The 20,072-nt window shown below is 45.2% G+C and overlaps 1 protein-coding gene across 1 annotated transcript; it reads right to left on the bottom strand.

The window, feature by feature from the left end:
• Positions 1 to 8,024: 8,024 nt before the first annotated feature.
• CLN8 (CLN8 transmembrane ER and ERGIC protein) lies at positions 8,025 to 17,301 on the bottom strand. The gene is made up of 3 exons (XM_040426808.1): positions 17,188 to 17,301; positions 10,520 to 11,175; positions 8,025 to 8,467 (listed from the first exon to the last, which is right to left on the bottom strand). Exons 2-3 carry the CDS (start codon positions 11,066 to 11,068, stop codon positions 8,150 to 8,152), a joined length of 867 nt encoding a protein of 288 aa, XP_040282742.1. The 5' UTR covers positions 11,069 to 11,175; positions 17,188 to 17,301; the 3' UTR covers positions 8,025 to 8,149.
• Positions 17,302 to 20,072: the final 2,771 nt, after the last annotated feature.

The raw sequence follows: 20,072 nt of genomic DNA, 5'->3' as shown, positions 1-20,072 counted from the left end.
CCGCCCCCTCGCCGTGTTGATTGACAGGGCCAGCCGGGATCTCCTCCTCCGGCCGGCCCTGTCAGTAATTCAAAAATCGCGCGCCTCTGGTCATTCGGCGCAGGCGCTCTGAGATGAGGAGGCTCGTCTCCTCAGCACTCCCTCAGTGCGCCTGCGCCGATGACGTCTTCTCTTTCGGTGATGTCATCGGCGCAGGCGCACTGAGGAGACGAGCCTCCTCATCTCAGAGCGCCTGCGCCGAATGACCAGAGGCGCGCGATTTTTGAATTACTGACAGGGCCGGCCGGAGGAGGAGACCCCGGCTGGCCCTGTCAATCAACACGGCGAGGGGGCGGTTTTCTGCTGCGGCTACCAGCAAGTAGACGCCCTACTTGCTGGTAGAGCCCTCATTTACATATTATAAAACTTCGTTTTATAAAGAATCGGCCGCATGAAAGTAAGTAAGACTATTATATTCTCCTATATCGCCCTATAAGGAATCTAACTATCCAAAAAAAAAAATAATGAGTTTTGTGGGGTGACAGAAACCCTTTAATAACCAGTCACTTTTTTCTTGTGATTTAGCACATGTGGTTCAAACACTTCTAACTTTTAAATTTTTGGACTACCAAAATAACTTTTGCAGCTTTTTATTACATAACACAGGGCTTTTTAATATATTTTTGTTGTTTTATTAGCGGAAGTCATTTTTATTCAAACTATAGCTCATTATTTAAATATGAAAATTATTATAATTAGTTCCCTATATGTGTTGGATCGTTTTATTATACAATATGTATAGTTTCATATCAATAGGGTGATAATTGTAATGGTTTTGGTTGGTGTGGACATTTTTTTCTTTTATGTATTTTACAATTTTTTCTTTTTTTTTAACTTTTTTTTATATATTTCTGCTACAAAAAGACCTTTTTTTATTTAGTAAATTTTTCTTTATATTTTTTTATCATCACTTTATTATTTATTTTTAAAATATAGTTTTGCCACATAATATGACAGTGAACAATTTTATTTTGCACTTTTTACAGTTTTCTTTTACTTGTATTTAAATTTATTTTACATCTTTTTGCAAAAATGTAAATATTTTTTTTAAATATATTTTTTTGCAGCACTGTATGTCCCCCAAGAGGTCTTTAAAAGACCTCTGTGGGACACTGACTTTTTTTTGCACTTTTTTTTTCCTTTTATTTGTATTTTTTTATTGTGTTCTCAATTTTTTTTTTTTACTTTTAATATATATATGCCACATAATTTGTCCCCAAAAAGGTACATAAAAGACCTTTGGGGAAACATACTTTTTTTTGCACTATTTCCACTGTAACTGGAGCATCAAAAGGAGCCCCAAATACAGGGAAAACCAGCCTCCTGGTGAGGCTTTGTACAAGGCAAACCTGGTGAGGCTCTGTACTCCTTTGCCCCTGACACCTGGCGATCACGTGATCGCCGGGTCTAAACTGCACAGTGCGCCGCTTACCTGTGTGAGGAGAAGGCAGAAGCGCTGATACACTGCTTCTGCCTTCTCCTCGGCTTACCCGCTATCTCTGACAGCCAGGGACCCGTCCTGCTCCTGCTACAGTGCAGGAGCTGTAATCCTGCAATTGTGCGTCTCTGGGCAGAAACACAGCTGATCGCACGATCAGCTGTGTTTCTGCCCAGCAAGATGGGGGCCGCAGGTTGTCCACCCCTGATGTAAATGCTCCCAGCCTTCCCAAATCCATAACTTTTTTATTTGTCCACTCACACCGCCATATGAGAGCTTGTTTTTTGCCAGACAAGTTGTGATTTCTAATGGCACCTTTTATGGTTACATACAGGTGAAACCCGAAAAATTTGAATATCGTGCAAAGTTCATTTATTTCAGTAATGCAACTTAAAAGGTGAAGCTAATATATGAGATAGACTCGTTACATGCAAAGCGAGATATTTCAAGCCTTTATTTGTTATAATTTGGATGATTATGGCTTACAGCTTATGAAACCCCAAAGTCACAATTTTGAGGTACCCTTTGCTCAGGGGGATATGGATTAATTGGCTGACTAGAGTGAGCCTAGAATATTGAACCTTTTCACAATATTCAAATTTTAAGTTGCATTAATTTGCATAACTTTTGCACGATATTCTAATTTTTTGAGTTTCACCTGTACAATGTAGTGGGAAGCAGAAAAAAAAATCCAAATTGGGTGGAATTCAATAAAAAAATAAAAATTCCACCAGTTTTGCAAGTTTTGTTTTTTCGACGTTTCCTATGCAGTAAAACTGACCTGCTACCTACTTTTATTCTCCGGGTCAATACAACTACCAACGATTTTGAAAAAAAAATATGAAATTTTTTTTTTTTGTGTGTTTTGCTGTGTGAGGGCTTATTTACTGAGAGGCCAAACTTTTCATTGATACCATTTTGGGATGCGTATGACTTTTTGTAAAAAAATTTGTGGGAGGTGAAGCAACCAAAAAAAGGCAAATTGGACATTTAGACTTTTTTCCCGTTTTACCATTTGCTATATGGGATAAATAGTTTTATATTTTAATATTATCAGCATTTTCGGCGATGCCCACAATGTTTATTTTTTTAATCATTTATGTATTTTTATTTTGGGGAAAGCGAGGTGATTTTTTTTATTTATTTTTTTTACATTTTTTTTTGTAGTTCCTCTAGGGAACTTTAAAAAGAAATCATAAGATTGCTTCTCTTATAGACTCTAATGCATTAGCATTTGAGTCTATGGGGATTACACTATGTTCCTATGGAGCCGTGCCACAGGCAGACTCCCCAAAGGAACCTATGTGCGGCAGGCACGGATCATTCAGGAGGATCGAAGTTGCCGCACACACCATCCGGCTTCCCCCGCTCCCGATTTTTGACCTCCCAGATGTTGTGATCACATTTGACCACGACAGCTGAGGGGTTAAATGTGTGTGATCCTCAATCACATACATTAGTCCCAGGTGCCTGCTGTTTTGAACTGTACAGAACGGAATGCTCCAAAATGCATTCCGTTCCGTTTAGTTGCATTCCCATACCGGAGAGTAAACCGCAATATGTTGTAGTTTACTTTCCCTCCTGGGATGCAGAGCAAGACGGATCAGGCATGACCCCCAATGCAAGTCAATGGGGACGGATCCGTTTTCTCTGCCACAATAGAAAACTGATCTGTCCCCTATTGACTTTCAATGGAGTTCATGATGGATCCGTCTCGGCAATGTTAAAATAATACAACTAGATCCGTTCATAACGGATGCAGCCGGTTGCATTATCAGTAACGGAAGTGTTTTTGCTGAACCCTGCTGGATCCAGTAAAAATGCTAGTGTGAAAGTAGCCTTAGTAGGTGTTGGCAGCAGTGGTTATGCGAGAGCACACACACATAGCAAACAGACTCCAGACAGCCCGGCAGTAGAGATCAGTTTGGTTCACCAACAAGCACGAGCAATTCCCAGAGTTTAGTTATCCGCCATCCAGAAACAGGTGGCACCTTCACTACACACCCCTGTCACTGGACTGACCATTTCCAGGTGCATAGCAGAAGGAAATTTGGTCTGCCCATTACATTTCCTCCTATTGACAACCAGCCATCATCGCCTTTGTTTGCAGTGGTGTCATGAACACCAAACCTGGACTGCTACAGACTGGAACCGTATAGTCTTTAGTGACTAATTTAGGTTCTCTTTGGGATCGGACAATGGTTGGGTTTGAGTATGGAGGCCTCGTGGAGAAAGCTTCAATCCTGTTTTTGCTGTGGGACAACACACTGTCCCAACTGCTGGTGTGATAATCTGGGGAGCCCTCACAAACAACAGTCGGTCACCCCTGATAGTGAAATGAGGAACATTAACAGATCAGCGATACGTGCAGGACATCCTCTCATGGCAAGGCCTCCAGGGCTTTTACAGCAGAATAAAGGGTTGCCAAGGAATGTCGCCGCCAGATTGCAACACTTCCTTGGCCTGCCCGGTCACCAGATTTATTTATTGCATTTATGAGACCAGCTCGGACGCCCAGCTTCAGCAACCTACTATTATGCAGGACCTAAAGACCCAACTGCAACATCTGTGGGCAAATGTGCCTCAGAATACCATACAGAACCTGTATGCCTCCATAAACAACCATATCTCATCTTGTATCAAAGCTAGAGGCAGCCCAACAGGGTACTAAAGTCTCCTTTCAATTGTACAGTTCCCTAATAAACATATCGTTTGAATTTATTACATTCACACTTATTACGTTTCATTTGATTCCGAAAGCTTCTTCTTGGTGCGTTGTTGTTTTTTGTCAATGAGTGTATTTTGATCAGTTTTCCTGTGAAAACTCCCATTAGAAAATTTTTGAAAATAAATTATTTTATCTTCACACTCTTGAGAGATTTTCACAATGTAATACAGTTCAAGAAGACCAGTCCAGAGTGCATATGCAGACTGGCTAAATCTATAATACTAGCACATTGGCAATGTAGGAGACCGTCCTTCTTAGGCCTCATGCACACGACCGTTCCATTTTTTGCGGTCCGCAAAAAACGGAAGCCGCCCGTGTGCAATTTGTGGAACGGACGGCCCATTGTAGAAATGCCTATTCCTGTCCGCGAAACGGACAAGAATAGGACATGCGCATGATGCCTTATACAAGTACTCAGCATTTCCAACATCGGACAAACGGTGCCACAACCTGGAAGACAACCACTCTGTTCAGACCTTGTTCTTTGCCTCTTTAAGAGGTATTTGCCAGCAGTATTCCCCAATATATGTCCCTGAGATGTTTTATTACTGTACCCCTCTATATAAAAGAAAGACTATGCTTTCATATACAGTAGACTTTGGTAAGCATTCCTTGCTGAAATCCAGGGAAATCTGCGGCATTGTATATACAGCACAGATTTTTCCATGTGTGGATTTAAATTTATGGTGCAAAAATAAGAATAAAGTGACTTTTTTTATGCAGTTTCTGCAGTGGATGACCACATGCTAACTCCATTGAATACATTTGTATTCCGATCTGTGACAGAAATCTGAGGCTCACAAACCCTAAAGGCGACTATAGGAAAACTTCCAAGGGGCACTGTTGATACATTTACATTACAATTTCTATAGGTTTACTTTTGCTAGTAATTTGGGAATTGGATATAAAGAATGCTATACATTATGCAGTTAAAGGGGTTGTCCGAGTTATAAAAAAAAATATGTAAATCTGATGGTCAGCAATATATAACTAAGCTAAGCAAGTTTATACTTTGCAGGACCCCTGTGATCACTAAGGGCTAATCCAAAGTAAGCAAACAACTTAAAGAAGCACTCTCACAAAAATGTTTATTCTGTCCTGTTAAAAGGGTACATAATGTAAATTGTAGTGAAGGTAATCTTTTTACCAGTGACTAGAATTGTGTGTTATCCCCTCCCTTCTGTTCCTCAGATGTGACCAACACTCTGACTCTCCAGCTGACACAGCGTCCTGTATGTGGACAGAAAGTCAGTTTCTCTATTTGTTTTCATTAGAGCCTCAATGTCAGTAAGGGCTCTTTCACACCTGCGTTCTTTTCTTCCGGCATAGAGTTCCGTCGTCGGGGCTCTATGCCGGAAGAATCCTGATCAGTTTTATCCTAATGCATTCTGAATGGAGAGAAATCCGTTCAGGATGCATCAGGATGTCTTCAGTTCCGGAACGGAACGTTTTTTGGCCGGAGAAAATACCGCAGCATGCTGCGCTTTTTGCTCCGGCCAAAAATCCTGAAGACTTGCCGCAAGGCCGGATCCGGAATTAATGCCCATTGAAAGGCATTGATCCGGATCCGGCCTTAAGCTAAACGTCGTTTCGGCGCATTGCCGGACCCGACGTTTAGCTTTTTCAGAGTGCTTACCATGGCTGCCGGGACGCTAAAGTCCTGGCAGCCATGGTAAAGTGTAGTGGGGAGCAGTATACTTACCGTTTGTGCGGCTCCCCGGGCGCTCCAGAGTGACGTCAGGGCGCCCCAAGCGCATGGATAACATGATCACGTCATCCATGCGCATGGGGCGCTCTGACGTCATTCTGGAGCGCCCCGGGAGCCGCACGGACTGTAAGTATACCGCTCCCCCGCTCCTACTATGGCAACCAGGACTTTAATAGCGTCCTGGGTGCCATAGTAACACTGAAAGCATTTTAAAGACGGCTCCGTCTTCAAATGCTTTCAGTACACTTGCGTTTTTCCGGATCCGGCGGGCACCTCCGGCAACGGAAGTGCACGCCGGATTCCAACAACGCAAGTGTGAAAGAGGGTTAGTAATGAATAGAGAAACTGACTTCCTGTCCACACATAAGATGTTGTGTCAGCTGGAGAATCAGTCACATGACACAGCTAAGGAACAGAATGAAATGGATAACTTCCAATTACAGACTATAGTTTACATCATGTACCTTTTTAATGAGCCCAAGATTTAAAAAAAAAGAAATTGTGGGAATGCTCTTTAAAGTAAGCTTTGTCTACACAGGTATGTACAAGCTAGGACAGAGGTGTCAAAGCTATAAAATCTTGGTTCCCTTTGCCTTTGTGCAGGCAGTAAAGTACAAACGCACACCCCGTAATGGAGAGGCACATGACAACTGGGCAACTAAGACCATAAACTTTGGCTAGCTTGTCCCCACATCCAGTTAAAAGAGTAAAAATACAATACAGATTTCCATATGAATAAAAACAAAAATAAAACCAACCGTAAGTGTCCGATTATGGCCCTGAAGGAAGTTCTCCTTCCCTGTTAACACTTGTGTGAGAGAACCAACCTGCAAAAATTATACTAACTGCACGGTATACAGTATACCCAAAGTGCAGACTTAGCAAAACTTGCCAATGGCCTAATGTAACATTAAAGGGGTTTCCCGGGTGTTTAATACCGATGACCTATCCTCAGGATAGATCAATGACAGATCGGCGGCAGTCCGCCTTCCAGCACTCCTCTAAATGCTGCGGCATTCTCGCAGCTTATAAAGCACAGCGCCGTACATTGTATAGTGGCTGTACTTGGTATTGCAGCTCAGCCTCATTCACTTAAATGGGACTGAGCTGTGCCTAGGCCATGTGACCGATGAACGTGACATTATTGGCCTAGGAAAAAGCCTCAGCACTCACTGGGGCTCCATGGCCTCTTCAAACAGCTGATTGGCTGGGGTGCTGGGAGTCAGACCCCCGCCGATCTGATATGGATCACCTATCCTGAGGATAGCACAGTGGCTCAATGGTTAACACTGGTGCCTTCAAGCATTGGAGTCCTAGGTTCAGATCTGACCACGCACAACATCTGCATGGAGTCTGTATGGGTTTCCTCCCACATTCCAAAGACAGACTGATAGGAAACATAGATTGTGAGCTCTATTGTGGCCAGCAAGTGATGATAATGTCTGTAAAGCCCTGCGGAATATGTCAGCGCTATACAAGTAGGTAAAATAAATATGAATGATAGGCCAGAAATATTAAAATCCCGGACAACCCCTTTAGTATCGTTTTGAGTCTATGCACAAATACTTACAATGCAGTTAAAATGCATATACAGTATTAAAGGGAACCTGTCACCGGGATTTTGTGTATAGAGCTGAGGACATGGGTTGCTAGATGGCCGCTACCACATCCGCAATACCCAGTCCCCATAGCTCTGTGTGCTTTTGTGTAAAAAAACAATTTGATACATATGAAAATTAACCTGAGATGAGTCCAGCGTGAAGGAGCCCAGCACCACCGCATCCTCAGAATCTCCTCCTTGCTCCCCGACATCAGAAAGCTAGAGCGCCGCAATCTCGCGATGCGCGAGCTAGCGAATGAGCAGTGTCGTCATAGTGTTCCTTCCCTGTGCTGGCATCAGCCTCAGGGAACGAACTGCGCATGCATCGCGAGATTACGGCGCTCTAGCTTTCTGACGTTGGGGAGCAAGGAGGAGATTCTGAGGATGCGGGGCGGTGCTGGGCTCCTTCACGCTGGACTCATCTCAGGTTAATTTCCATATGTATCAAATCAGGTTTTTTACACAATAAAGGCACACAGAGCTATGGGGACTGGGTATTGCGGATGTGCTAGCGGCCATCTAGCAGCCCATGTCCTCAGCTCTATACATAAAATCCTGGTGACAGGTTCCCTTTAAATTCTGCCGGGAGATACTATTGTAGGAAATGAAAACACTGTTCTAGCACAGCCTCATTTACTATTCTTTTTTCTTTCTGCTAATTCCGCCATTTCTTTCCCTTGAAGATTTTTGGGATGTTGATTCAAAGTTCCAGTCAACAGGGCTCAGGAGCTGCTGGGTCTTCTTATAGGTCCAATATGGGTTCATTATAAAAGTAACTAAAGCCAGTCCAACAAAGAAGAAAGCTACATACAGCACTGTGACAGATCTCACCAGGCGATCCCAGTTGTAAAGAGATACCCACCACAGGTGATAGGTAAGGACCATGCGGCAATGGAACATGTGAATCATAATCCACTGATTCACCTTCCAAAATAACGTTTGGGACCAACCCGCCTAGAGAGGAAAAAAAAAAAAAAAGAAACCATCAATTAGACAGTCGTACAGTAAACTCTACCCTGGAACTGACTTGCATTTACCCTCATTATTATTACTCATATTGATACAGTTCAAGGATTTGTGCATTTTTGCAACCATTTTTTTGCTGCTGTAAGGCTACTTTCACACTTGCGGCAGAGGATTCCGGCAGGCAGTTCCGGCAATCCGGACGCAAACTGATGGCATTTGTCAGACGGATCCGGATGCAAATGCATTGCAATGCTGGATCCGTCTCTCCGGTGTCATCCGGAAAAACAGATACGTTATTAATAATTTTTTGCATTTTTAAAGGACCGAAAAGCTGGATCAGTTTTGCCAGAACACTTAATGACGGATCCGGCAATAATACACTTCAATGTAAATTAATGCCGGATCCAGCATTCCGGCAAGTGTTCAGTATTTTTGGCCCGGAGATAAAACTGCAGCATGCTGCGGTATTTTCTCCGTCCAAAAAACGTAAGAGGGACTGAACTGATGCATCCTGAACGGGATGCTCTCCCTTCAGAATGTATTAGGATAAAACTAATCAGTTTTTTTCCTGGTATTGAGCTCCTGTGACAGAACTCAATACCGGAAAATAAAAACGCTAGTGTGATAGTACCCTAATGCATGTAAAGTATAAAAAATAAATAAAAATAAAATAAAAAATTAGGTCAATTTGCAAATAGTGCTGAATGAAAATACCCTATCGTAAGCTGATCTTTTTTGTCTCTGTGGTTAAGGAGGGAAAGCAAGCCCTATGTAGTCTGACTGCACAGTCATGTGAGTGTCATCTGCCTTGTCTTCTACTGTCTGTGGTTAACACAGGGGGTGGGGAGTCGGTAAGCAATGTAAGATCTAACACTTGATTTTAATCAAAGCTAGGCCTTCACTTTCAACTATTTATCCCCTATCCACAGGATTATGAAAATGGGGTCCCATGTTCACCTGTGGATAGGGGATAAATCATTATAATGGGACTACCCCTTCCCAGGAGAACCACATGGGAAGTATGTTATTAATCCCTGCATTCTACAGTCCTGTCACCATGAAATGCAATGCAAACGAGAGGAAGCTTATTCTACAGCAGGAGGAGCTGAGCAGATTGATTCATTTAAATCTCTGCTCTTTCTGGGCTTTGAAGTCAAGGAGATGGTTCTATCAGCGACTGACAGCCTTCCCTCTATGACTGTGTATACAGAGAGATCTGTCAATCAGATTTTTCGCTTTATAAGAAGCACTTCTTTCCTCCCAAGGAGGGGGTGGGGTGGGGGGGTTAGGGGTCGGGATGGCAGAGCATCTTATAAAGCAAATACTTGTGACCGCTTCCATTAGGGAAGCGCTCATTAGTATGCAGAAGGCACAGGGAGCGGTAAATAAATCGCTCCTAGTGCTGGATGTACTCACCACTCCCTGTTAGTCTCCGATACTGCGCTGCATGTTCCCGAGTACAGCATCAGGACGTAGTGCGTACACAGGTATGTCAGGTGCAGTGTGGCCCTGAAGAAGAGCAGGAAGCAGTGAGTGGCAGGATGTGCAGAGAGTGATGGCGCACTACAGATAGGTACGTTTTTAGTTATTTTTGGACTGATCTGAGCTCTGATGAAAAACCTAGGTGCTTCTTTTAATGTAAAAATACAGGTTTTACTGAATCTTTTCCCATAAAGCTACATATCAATCTGCTCAGCTCCTCCTGCTCTATAACATGATGCTTGCAGCTTGACACCATGTTCAATGTGACAGGTTCCCTTTAAAGGGGTTGTCCAGGCTTTTAATATTGATGACCTAGCTTCACGATAGGTCATCAATATCAGATCGGCAGGGGGTCCGACACATGGCACCCCTGCTAATTTGATATTGATGACCTATCTTGAGAACCTCTTTAAGCCCGGAGAACCCCTTTAAATAGTTATGAAATGGGGTTTTCTGACTTTTTGGATGTATTTGTGCCAACTATTAGTATGCCAATGCAGACTCAAGCAAAATGGACTTCAAACATTACCCTCAAGATAAATTCCTTCATGTGCTTACCTTTAGCAGCATCCATGAAATGCAGGTGAATGGAGTACTCATCTCTAATAACAACGTAACCATTGGCAAATAATGACCTGCTGTACTGCAGATCACAGCTCCAAAATATCCTATAAAAGCAAAGAAGTGGTGGACAGACAGAAAGATATCAAAGGTCCAGAACACAAAATTAGACATGTGAAGAGCAAGGTTTTCAAACAGAAAGAACCCAGTTGCTATCATTATGGTAAAAGAGGCCCAACCCTTCTGACCAGTGATCTGATCCTCAAGAAGAACTGGGTCGACGAGTAGTGCCGTTAGCCCAGCCACGATGCACTGCACGCCAAACACTGCCCGCGTAGCCGAAAGATTCCAGAACACCTTCTCTTTGGCGGGGAGTGATCTATAGGTGGCAGAGAGCACCACAGATGAAAGGTGACTGAATGTAAAAATGACCCCATAAAACAGGAATCCTGCCACAATGAGAATCAGACGGGTGTTCCATGACGAGTAGTCCAAATCAAAGTCTAAGCTGCTCAGGGCATCCACCGGGTCACGATGAGTAGCCATCTTCCAGGAAGAACACGTGGTGCATGTTCCTCCTACTTGTATACAAGCATCTTCTTATTACATATGGCCAGGATTGCACACGTCAGCCAAGGTAACTTTACCTGCAGAAAGATCACAGACATATAATCCTGAAGTGCTCTCTTCTGCCAAGAAGCCAAGAACGTTTCACGCATGTGATGCTGAAGTGGTGACCACAAATATGCACAAGCAGCAACAGATATCAAGGGCAGCACTGTTCTTCAAGAAGCTGATATTGTCACTTACCCGGCCAAAAAGGGCTACTCCTACCACAGACCTAGCGCCAGCTTTCATAAAATGGAAGTCAAGCCGTAATGTTTACACCGGGTAGAGCAGAGAGCTTCAGTCTCTCATCAGCTGCCTGTAAGCTAAAGGGGTTGTCTCATCATGGACAATGGGGGCATATCGCTAGGAGCCCCGCAATTAAGGAGGGCGCACTGCACAGTCGCCCTCCATTCATTTTCTAAGGGGCCGGCGAAAATAGCCGAGCACTAACTATTTCCGTAGGCCCCATAGAAATGAGCGCTCCCATTCACTTCTATGGGGAGCCGGCTTGGTGGTGGCCGGACCGGAGTCCTCCAGCCACCACCTTGTGGGGCCCTGTTCTCGAAATAGGTGCGGGTCACAGCGGTGGGACCCGCACCTATAAGACAATGGGGGCATATCCTAGCGATTTACCCCCATTGTCCATGATGAGACAACCCCTTTAAACTGCTCCTGTCAGCAGGTTCAACTCCATTAAACCAGACATACTGCCTGGGAGGGTTGATCCTTGGGAGGGTTGAGACATTGAAGCAGGAGAGCTTCAGTGCACCGAGGGGAGTTGCCAGGGTTGGAAAGCAGTGGAAATGAGGTGCACAAAAGGTGCTAGGCCCCGCCCCTGGTGCACTGAAGCTCTCGTGCATAAAGAATAAAAGTGGACTTTTTTCTGCAACACCACAACTGATCTATACAAGACAAATATCACTTTAATCAGCAGGATATAGTTTAATATGGTTGATCCTGCTGACACGTGCTCTAGAAATCAGCAATATTATGCCCGGAGCAGGGCAGAGGGGGGCAAAGAACCGTAAGGTATAAGTTGTACACTGCTCCTTGTGGACCCGCACTGGGCACAACAGTTTTACATCCAGATAAACGATCCTCTCATCAAGATGCTGGACAGAACCAGCGGATCATGGACATGATTTTAAAGGGTTTCTGTCACCAGATTTAACTCTATTAAGCTCGCTGACACTAGCGATGTGCTAATGTCAGCTAAACCTAACTAGCCTATTCCTACTTTCATCTATGCCCCTTTTACGCCAGAAATCTAACTTTTATAATATGCTAAGTAGCCTCTAGGAGCAGGGGGGAAGGGGGGGTGTTCCTGCTCCTAGAGGCTCCGTTCTCCCACCTTTGTCGCCTCCCTCCAAGTCCTGATTGACAGGACCAGGCAGAGCCCTGTGCTCTGGTGAAACCTCGCGCCGTTCAGCATTCGGCGCAGGCGCGGTAAGGAGGCTGGCAGCCTGCGAGCGTCTTTCCCTCACCACGCCTGAGAACTTGTCCTATTATTGTCCGCATTACAGACAAGGATAGGGGCCGGGTTCCGTTCCGCAAAATACGTAATGCACACAGACGTCATCCGTATTTTTTGCGGATCGCAAAATACATACGGTTGTGTGCATGAGGCCTAATGGTAACTGAGGTAACTGGTCTCGTACATAGTACCGATAGTCCCCGCTATGAACAGGCAAGACAGTCACAATGAAAGCTGTTATCCATAAGGCTAGGGCTACATGGCGACATGCGACCGTCACAAAAAATCCATCCAAGTTGGATTTTTGTGCGACTGTCGCGTCGCAGTGTAGTTGTATCTTTTTTGTCGCTGTGTAGCCCTAGCCTAAATGCGTGAATAATAAACATAAAGAAGTACATTGACCAAGTCATGGCGGCCACAGCCCCAACACCATTTCGCAGTCGCTTCTTCTGGGGGTTACTGAGCACCACCACCAATGACCTCCCTTTCATTCTACAAACCATTACTAAACAGGAGACACACAGACTTGAGACCTTCTGCTGGTCAGCAGACTCCGGAACACTTAACCCCCAGAAGAAGCGACTGCGAAACGCCGTCTTTATATTTCAGGCATTCAGTTGAAGCAGCTTTCATTGCGATAGCCTCTGCTAGGGCCAGGCACAACTATCGGTACTTACCTCAATTACTTACATCTATGTTAGTAACGGTGCCTTTTTCTTATGGCATCCATTTGTGGGCGAATGTCTAAGATTTTGTATATCTTTTAAAATTGTGACATCTTACTAAGGGTTCATTCACACGACCGTCTCCGTTTTTTGCGGACCGCAAATTGCAGATTCGCACGGAAACACCGGTTGTGTGCATTCCGCATTTTGCGGATCGGAGCGTCCTTCCCATGATAGAAATGCCTATTCTTGTACGCAAAAACGGACAATAAGTCATGTTCTATCTTTTTTGTGGGGCCGGGGAACAGAAGTGCATATGTGAACAGCACGCGGCGTGCTGTCGGCATCTTTTGCTGTACCGTTAAAATGAATGGGTCCGCATCTGATCCGCAAAATCGTGGAACGCATGCGCACAGAAAAATACAGTCGTGTGAATGGGCCCTAATAAAGATCCATAGTCCTTTTATAATATATGGTGTGGTGGTATTTTGGAGAGCATGCTTGCATTTTTTGGTACTGGGCTCGGTGCATATAAGTGTATTAAAGGGGTTGTCCACAGGATGAAGGACAAGTTTGTGATCAGCAGGGGTCTAACCGCTGGGGACCCCACCGATTATGAGAACAGGGACCTGTCCTCCGTCTGAATGGCATGGCAGTCACACATGCATGCTACTGCTCCATTCAGCGTTATAGGGCTGCGGGAGGTAGCCAAGCACTTCTACTTGGCTACCCCTGGCAGTCTGATAGAGCAGCATGCATGGGAGAACAGGTAGCATGGGCCCCTTTTTTCATGATCAGCAGGGCCCCAGAGGTCGGACCCCTTCCGATCAGACACTTATCCCCTGTCCTGTGGATAGGGGATAAGTTGTCTTCATGGGACAACCCACCCCTTTAATATACTAGGTGACATCTTGTGCCATCTAGTCAGTCTGGATTTATGAATCATCCACTGCAAAGATGTCAATTAAGAGGGAGCTCACAGGACACTTCCCTGCTGAAGAAACTCCCAGCCTTAGCATACAGAGCGACGGTAGTTAAACCTACTTTTCTAAGGTCCTTCATTACTACTGACACACGTCTGTTCCGACAGGTCTCTCCTGCACCAGGGTACATGCACACGGAGCGGATTAGGCTACTTTCACATCTGCGCTTTCCCTTTCCGCTATTGAGATCCATCATAGGGTCTCAATAGCGGCGGAAAACGCTTCCGTTTTGTCCCTATTCATTGTTAGTGGGGACAAAACTGAATGAAACGGAATGCACCAGAATGCATTCCCTTCCGTTTGGTTGCGTTCCCATCACGGACAGAAAAAATGCTGCAAGCAGCGTTCTTCTGTCCGCGAAGTGGCGCGGAGCAAGACGGATCCATCATGACTTACAATTAGAGTTGCACCTGGTATCGAAGTTTCGATACCCAATCAATACTTTTGTACCCGCACCTGAGGGGTTAATTCCGGTGATCACAGCGCCATGTCATAGAGGGAGGGTGCAGGGTATGTGATACTGCCGCCGTCACCCGCTGCCTACACTTAAATTAATGTGTTAATTATAATCATTGGTGGCGCAGTGCACCCCCCCCCCCCAGTATTATAACTATTATATTCATTGGTGGCGCAGTGCGCCCCCCCAACCCCAGTATTATAAGGTATAATCATTGGTGGCGCAGTGCACCCCCCCAGTATTATAACTATTATAATCATTAGTGGCGCAGTGGCAGTTCAGATCGTAGCCTCAGCAGTGTAATCCTGGGGCTCCGATGGGTTACCATGGCAGCCAGGACGATACTGAAGCCCTGGCTGCCATGGTAAGCTCCCTGCTGCCCTGTGTACTATGCACAGGGCAGCAGGGAGAGTGTGAGATCCTATTCACCCTAATAGAGCTCTAATAGACGAGATAATACTCCTTCATCTGACTGTATCGCCCCTGATCCTCCCATAAATGTGCATGCTCTGTCGAGCATGCATGTGCAGTGATTGAGGAGAGGCAGCAGGTTATCTCCCTGCTAACAAAAGGATTAGATATCCAACATGCCTGATCCTTATCTCCCCAAACAGATTAGCTGGTTCGCTGGAGCTACTGCAGGACAGCTGATCGGTGGTGGCATGGGGGTGTCAGACGCTCCTGAGGATAAAGCCTGTATTATACCTGTCGACTTTTCGGCAGATGATCGCTAATGAGAGCTCGTATGAACGTTTGTTAGTGATCATCTTGCAGTGTAATAATGCCACCGATTCCCCATTAAATTAGCAGATGCTCGATTACCGGGCAATCCAAATCTGTTAAAACAAATTAGTTTGCAAACCACTAGACTGTATGGGGACCAGCGATGACATAGCGATCGCTCCTCCCCATGCTGTGGAGGAGATCACTGCATGTAATAGCAGAGGTCTCCTCCACTAGCGAGCAGGCGATTGTCACATCGGGCTGTCTAATACAACCTTCAGCCATCTAGAGTAAGATCCTGGCATGTCCATAGCATGGTCACCTCTGATCTTTATGTCACATCATCTAAAGACCAATTATACAGTAAAATGCATAATTCCCAACTTGGACGGTCAATGAGGGACACTTTTGGTCCATTTTTCTTTATATTTATACACTTTAAGGCTACATGCACACGACCATATGTGTTTTGTGGTCCGCAAAACACTGATCCGCAAAAAATACGGATGGCGTCCTTTTGGCATCATTTTTTTTGCGGATCCATTGTAACAATGCCCATCCATGTCAGCAAAACGGACAAGAATAGGACATGTTCTATCTTTTTTGCGGGGCTAAGGAACGGACATACTGATGTGGATAGCACACGGTGTGCTGTCCGCATTTTTTTGCGGACCCATTGAAATTAATGAGTCCACATCCTATCTGCAAAAAAACCCGGAACGGACACGGAAACTAAATACGTTCATGTGAATGTAGCCTAGAGGGGTATTTAATACTGATTGGTGGGGGTTCAACACATGGGACCCCGCAATCAGCTGTTTCAGAAGGCACCGGTGCTCCTGTGAGTGCCGCGATCTTCTCACGCATTTCCTAGGTTAGTAACGGCACGTTCATCAGTCACATGGCCTAGGAGCAGCTTGGTTCCATAGAAGTGAATGAGGCCGAGAGCGATACCAAGTACAGCCGATATACAATGTACGGTGAGTAAGGCTACTTTCACACTAGCGGCAGGACGCATCCGACAGGCTGTTCACCCTATCGGATCCGTCCTACCGCTATTTCGCCGTGCCGCCGCTCTGTCCCTATTGACTATAATGGGGACAGGGCGGAGCTCCGGTGCAGCACGGCAGTGCACGGCGAGAGGCCGCCGGACTAAAAAGTCGGACATGCAGTACTTTTAGTCCGGCGGCCTTTCGCCGTGCTGCGTCGGAGCTCCGCCCTGTCCCCATTATAGTCAATGCCGCTAGTGTGAAAGTAGCCTTAGCCCCTGTGCCTTCTCAAACAGCTGATTGGTGGGGGTCCCAGGGTGTCGGACCCCCACCGATCAGATACTGATGGCTGATCCTGAGGACACGTCATCAGTATTAAAGTTTTGTAAAATCCCTTTAATAGTTTTCTTAGCGCACAATAGGATAAAGATTATATATTATTTGATGACAGAAATTTCTAAAATCCAAATTGCATCAAATAATGAAATAATATACAAGGCAGGCTGTAATATACAGAGAGGAGCCAGACCAACACTTTCTGCATCAATATCCTAAATGTCCCAATGTAAATCTATCTCTCAGATCAAAATAGTGACACTTGTGATTGGGTCTGGTAAAACGTGCCCATCCTCAGGACTGTAAACTACCATGCATTGGGGCACAGTCCAGCTCTCCAGGCAGAGCAATGCCCACAGGAGACTATATTGTATGCGTACGAACCTACAGACAGTGACAGAGGAAAAGACGCACGCAGAGGTGACTCACCTGATAAAACCGCACTGATATCGCACTACAAAAACAGCGCGGCTCCGCCACTGACAGTGTCACGTGATCGCCGCTCCATCCCCGGCCAGCGCTTCCTGCTTTTTCAGAGGCATCTCGTCACGTGACTGTACTGTAGGGCTAGGAGGACTGTACCACTGTTATGTGACGGGAGGAGGCAGTGCCGTGCAGTAGTGACAGCTGCATTCCCTTAGGGGCACGGGGTGTACTGATCCAGCTTAGGTCACACTACGCACTAAAACCTGCTCTCTGTTGTGTTCTGTACTGGATCTACAACACAGATTAGGCAGTGCTCACACGGGGCATCACTGAATGAAAACGCATGTACTTCTATGTAATAAAGTGCAGTCTGCTGTATAGGGCACCACCACTGTAACAAAACATTGCAGGAATGACGGCATTTAGGGATATACTGTACCGAACGTATGAGGAAAAATGGGCCAGAAGTTCCATCATGAGTTAGGCCTTGGGCTACTTTCACACTAGCGTTAATATTTTCCGCCATTGAGCTCCATCATAGGGTCTCAATACCGGAAAAAAACGCTTCCGTTTTCTCCTCATTCATTGTCAATAGGGACAAAACTGAACAGAACAGAACGGAATGCTCCAAAATGTGTTCCGTTTAGTTGTGTAGTTGAGAGCAAGCCGAAGCACAAGAGAAAACGGATCCGTCTCCCATTGACTTTCAATGGAGTTCATGACAGGTCCGTCTCGGCAATGTTACAGATAATACAACCGGATCCGTTCATAATGGAATGGATGCAGCCAGTTGTATTATGAGTAACGGAAGCGTTTTTGCTGAGCCCTGCCGGATCCAGTAAAAACGCTGGTGTGAAAGTAGCCTTATTCACACGTCTGTTTGGCATATGTGAAAAACCGGCAAGAGTTTAATCCATGAAGATGGACATTTTTCTCCCATTCGTCACCTTTTTCCATCTCTGCCGCGTGCACTGCTAGCTGAAAAAGAGGACTTCTGGAATACCATCCTTGTTCTGTCAGTGGTTTCCACAGGCCCATAGACTTCTATGGTTGTATTTGGTCAGCAACATAGACCGAAGTGCTGCATGTATCCGCTGTTCTTCCACTAAACCATGGTCACTGGAAAAATAAGGATGTGTGAACAAGGCCCCACTCACATGGCCGTGTTTTCATTCCGATTGGAAGCCTACCTATTCATTTGGTCCGCAAAAACGGATATGGTCGTGTGAATGGGGCCTAAACTTGTAAAAATCAACGGATACGCGGAGAACATGGGCAGCACACGTCCGTGATTCACTGACCTATGAATGAGGAGAAGGACCAAGGCCTTGCATTTTGTAGGACAGGTTGCGACTTCTGGTCCTGCACCATGCCCTTGTGCTTTGCAGGTCCCTCCTTCAGGGTCCACATTTATAATATCTTTTGAAAAAGAGCCCCTCGCCCCCCTTCCCCCAGCATCCCTCCGGGATGTGGTGGCCAAGGGTGGTCAGAACTAGGGGAGTAGCTGAGCTGTGCCATTTCGGTCCCTGCGCTCCCACAATAGTAATGCACCTTTAAATGCAGTGGGCTGTTTTTTTCATATGAACCACATTTCTTTGGGGCATGGCAGGTAAGTGCACCTTATGTAAGATGCTGCCAAAGACCGTCTTTTAGTTAGGGCTCATGGACACAGCCGTTGCCATTTTGCGGCCTGCAAACCGCGGGACCGCAGAATACGAATATAGGCCATGTTCAGGGGTGCACCACCAATGAGGCCAGGTGAAGCAGCACCAGGTAGGGGCACGAGGGGGGCAGCGGAAGAGCCATGGGCACGCAAAAAAACAGAAGGTACTCCGTGTGCATTCCGTTTCCGTATGTCCGTATTTCCGTTCCGCAAAAAAATAAAACATGTCTTATTTTTGTCCGCATTACGGACAAGGATAGGACTGTTCTATTAGGGGCCAGCTGTTCCGTTCCGCAAAATGCGGAAAGCACACATAAGTCATCCGTATTTTTGGCGGACCTCAAAATACATACGGTCGTGTGCATGAGGCCTTAGGGTTTATTCATTTTCAGATGCAATTATTCCGACCACTCTGTATCCACAAAAGCATGTGCCTCCATGTTTTTTCTCTTTGGTTCCTCAAAACGGCAACCTTTTCTTAAAAAAAAACAAAAACATTTTAAACATTTTTCTATGCAATGGATCAGAGACAACAGACATAATACTAATGTCATCAGTGTTTTGTTTGTGGTTTTCACAGACCCAAAGACTTCTATGGGCACGTTTGGTAGTAGTGATGTATAGTTTTGTGGGAAAACCTTCAGTAAAACCTGTATGTTATACATTGATATCTCTGCTATTTCTATAAGACTTCTCCTATGAACAGCTATCAGTGACCAACAGCAATCTCTGGATTCACACGGTGCAATAATGGGACGTATTATCGGGAACAATGCGTTTTGCACGCGCATGAGAAAAATAGCCATGTTTGGTACCCAGACCCGGACTTCTTCACAGAAGTTTGGGTTCAGTATAATGTAAATTTTATATTTTCCCTTATAACATTGTTATAAGGGAAAATAATAGCATTCTTAATACAGAATGCTTAGTAGAAGGTCAATTGAGGGTTAAATTTTTTTATTTTTTTTAAACTCACCTCCTCCAATTGATCGCGTAGCTGCCGGTGTTCTGCCAAATCTCTATACCTTGCCAAAAGTCTATACCGGAAGTGACGCGGCCGCACCGGAAGGGACGAGGCCGCCAAGGAATCAGCTGGAGGAGGGTGTGCGCGGCGCTGCGCACATCCACCGGCTTAGCAAAGAATTATTGCAGCGCCGCGATAGAAGTACTTTGTGCACTGCGCGTGCGCACTTAGGGGTATAGAGATTTTGCAGCGCAAAATGTT

This window comes from Bufo bufo, chromosome 4, assembly GCF_905171765.1.
Source record: "Bufo bufo chromosome 4, aBufBuf1.1, whole genome shotgun sequence".
Lineage (NCBI taxonomy): Eukaryota > Metazoa > Chordata > Amphibia > Anura > Bufonidae > Bufo > Bufo bufo.
This window is presented reverse-complemented; position numbering and strand designations above follow the sequence as displayed.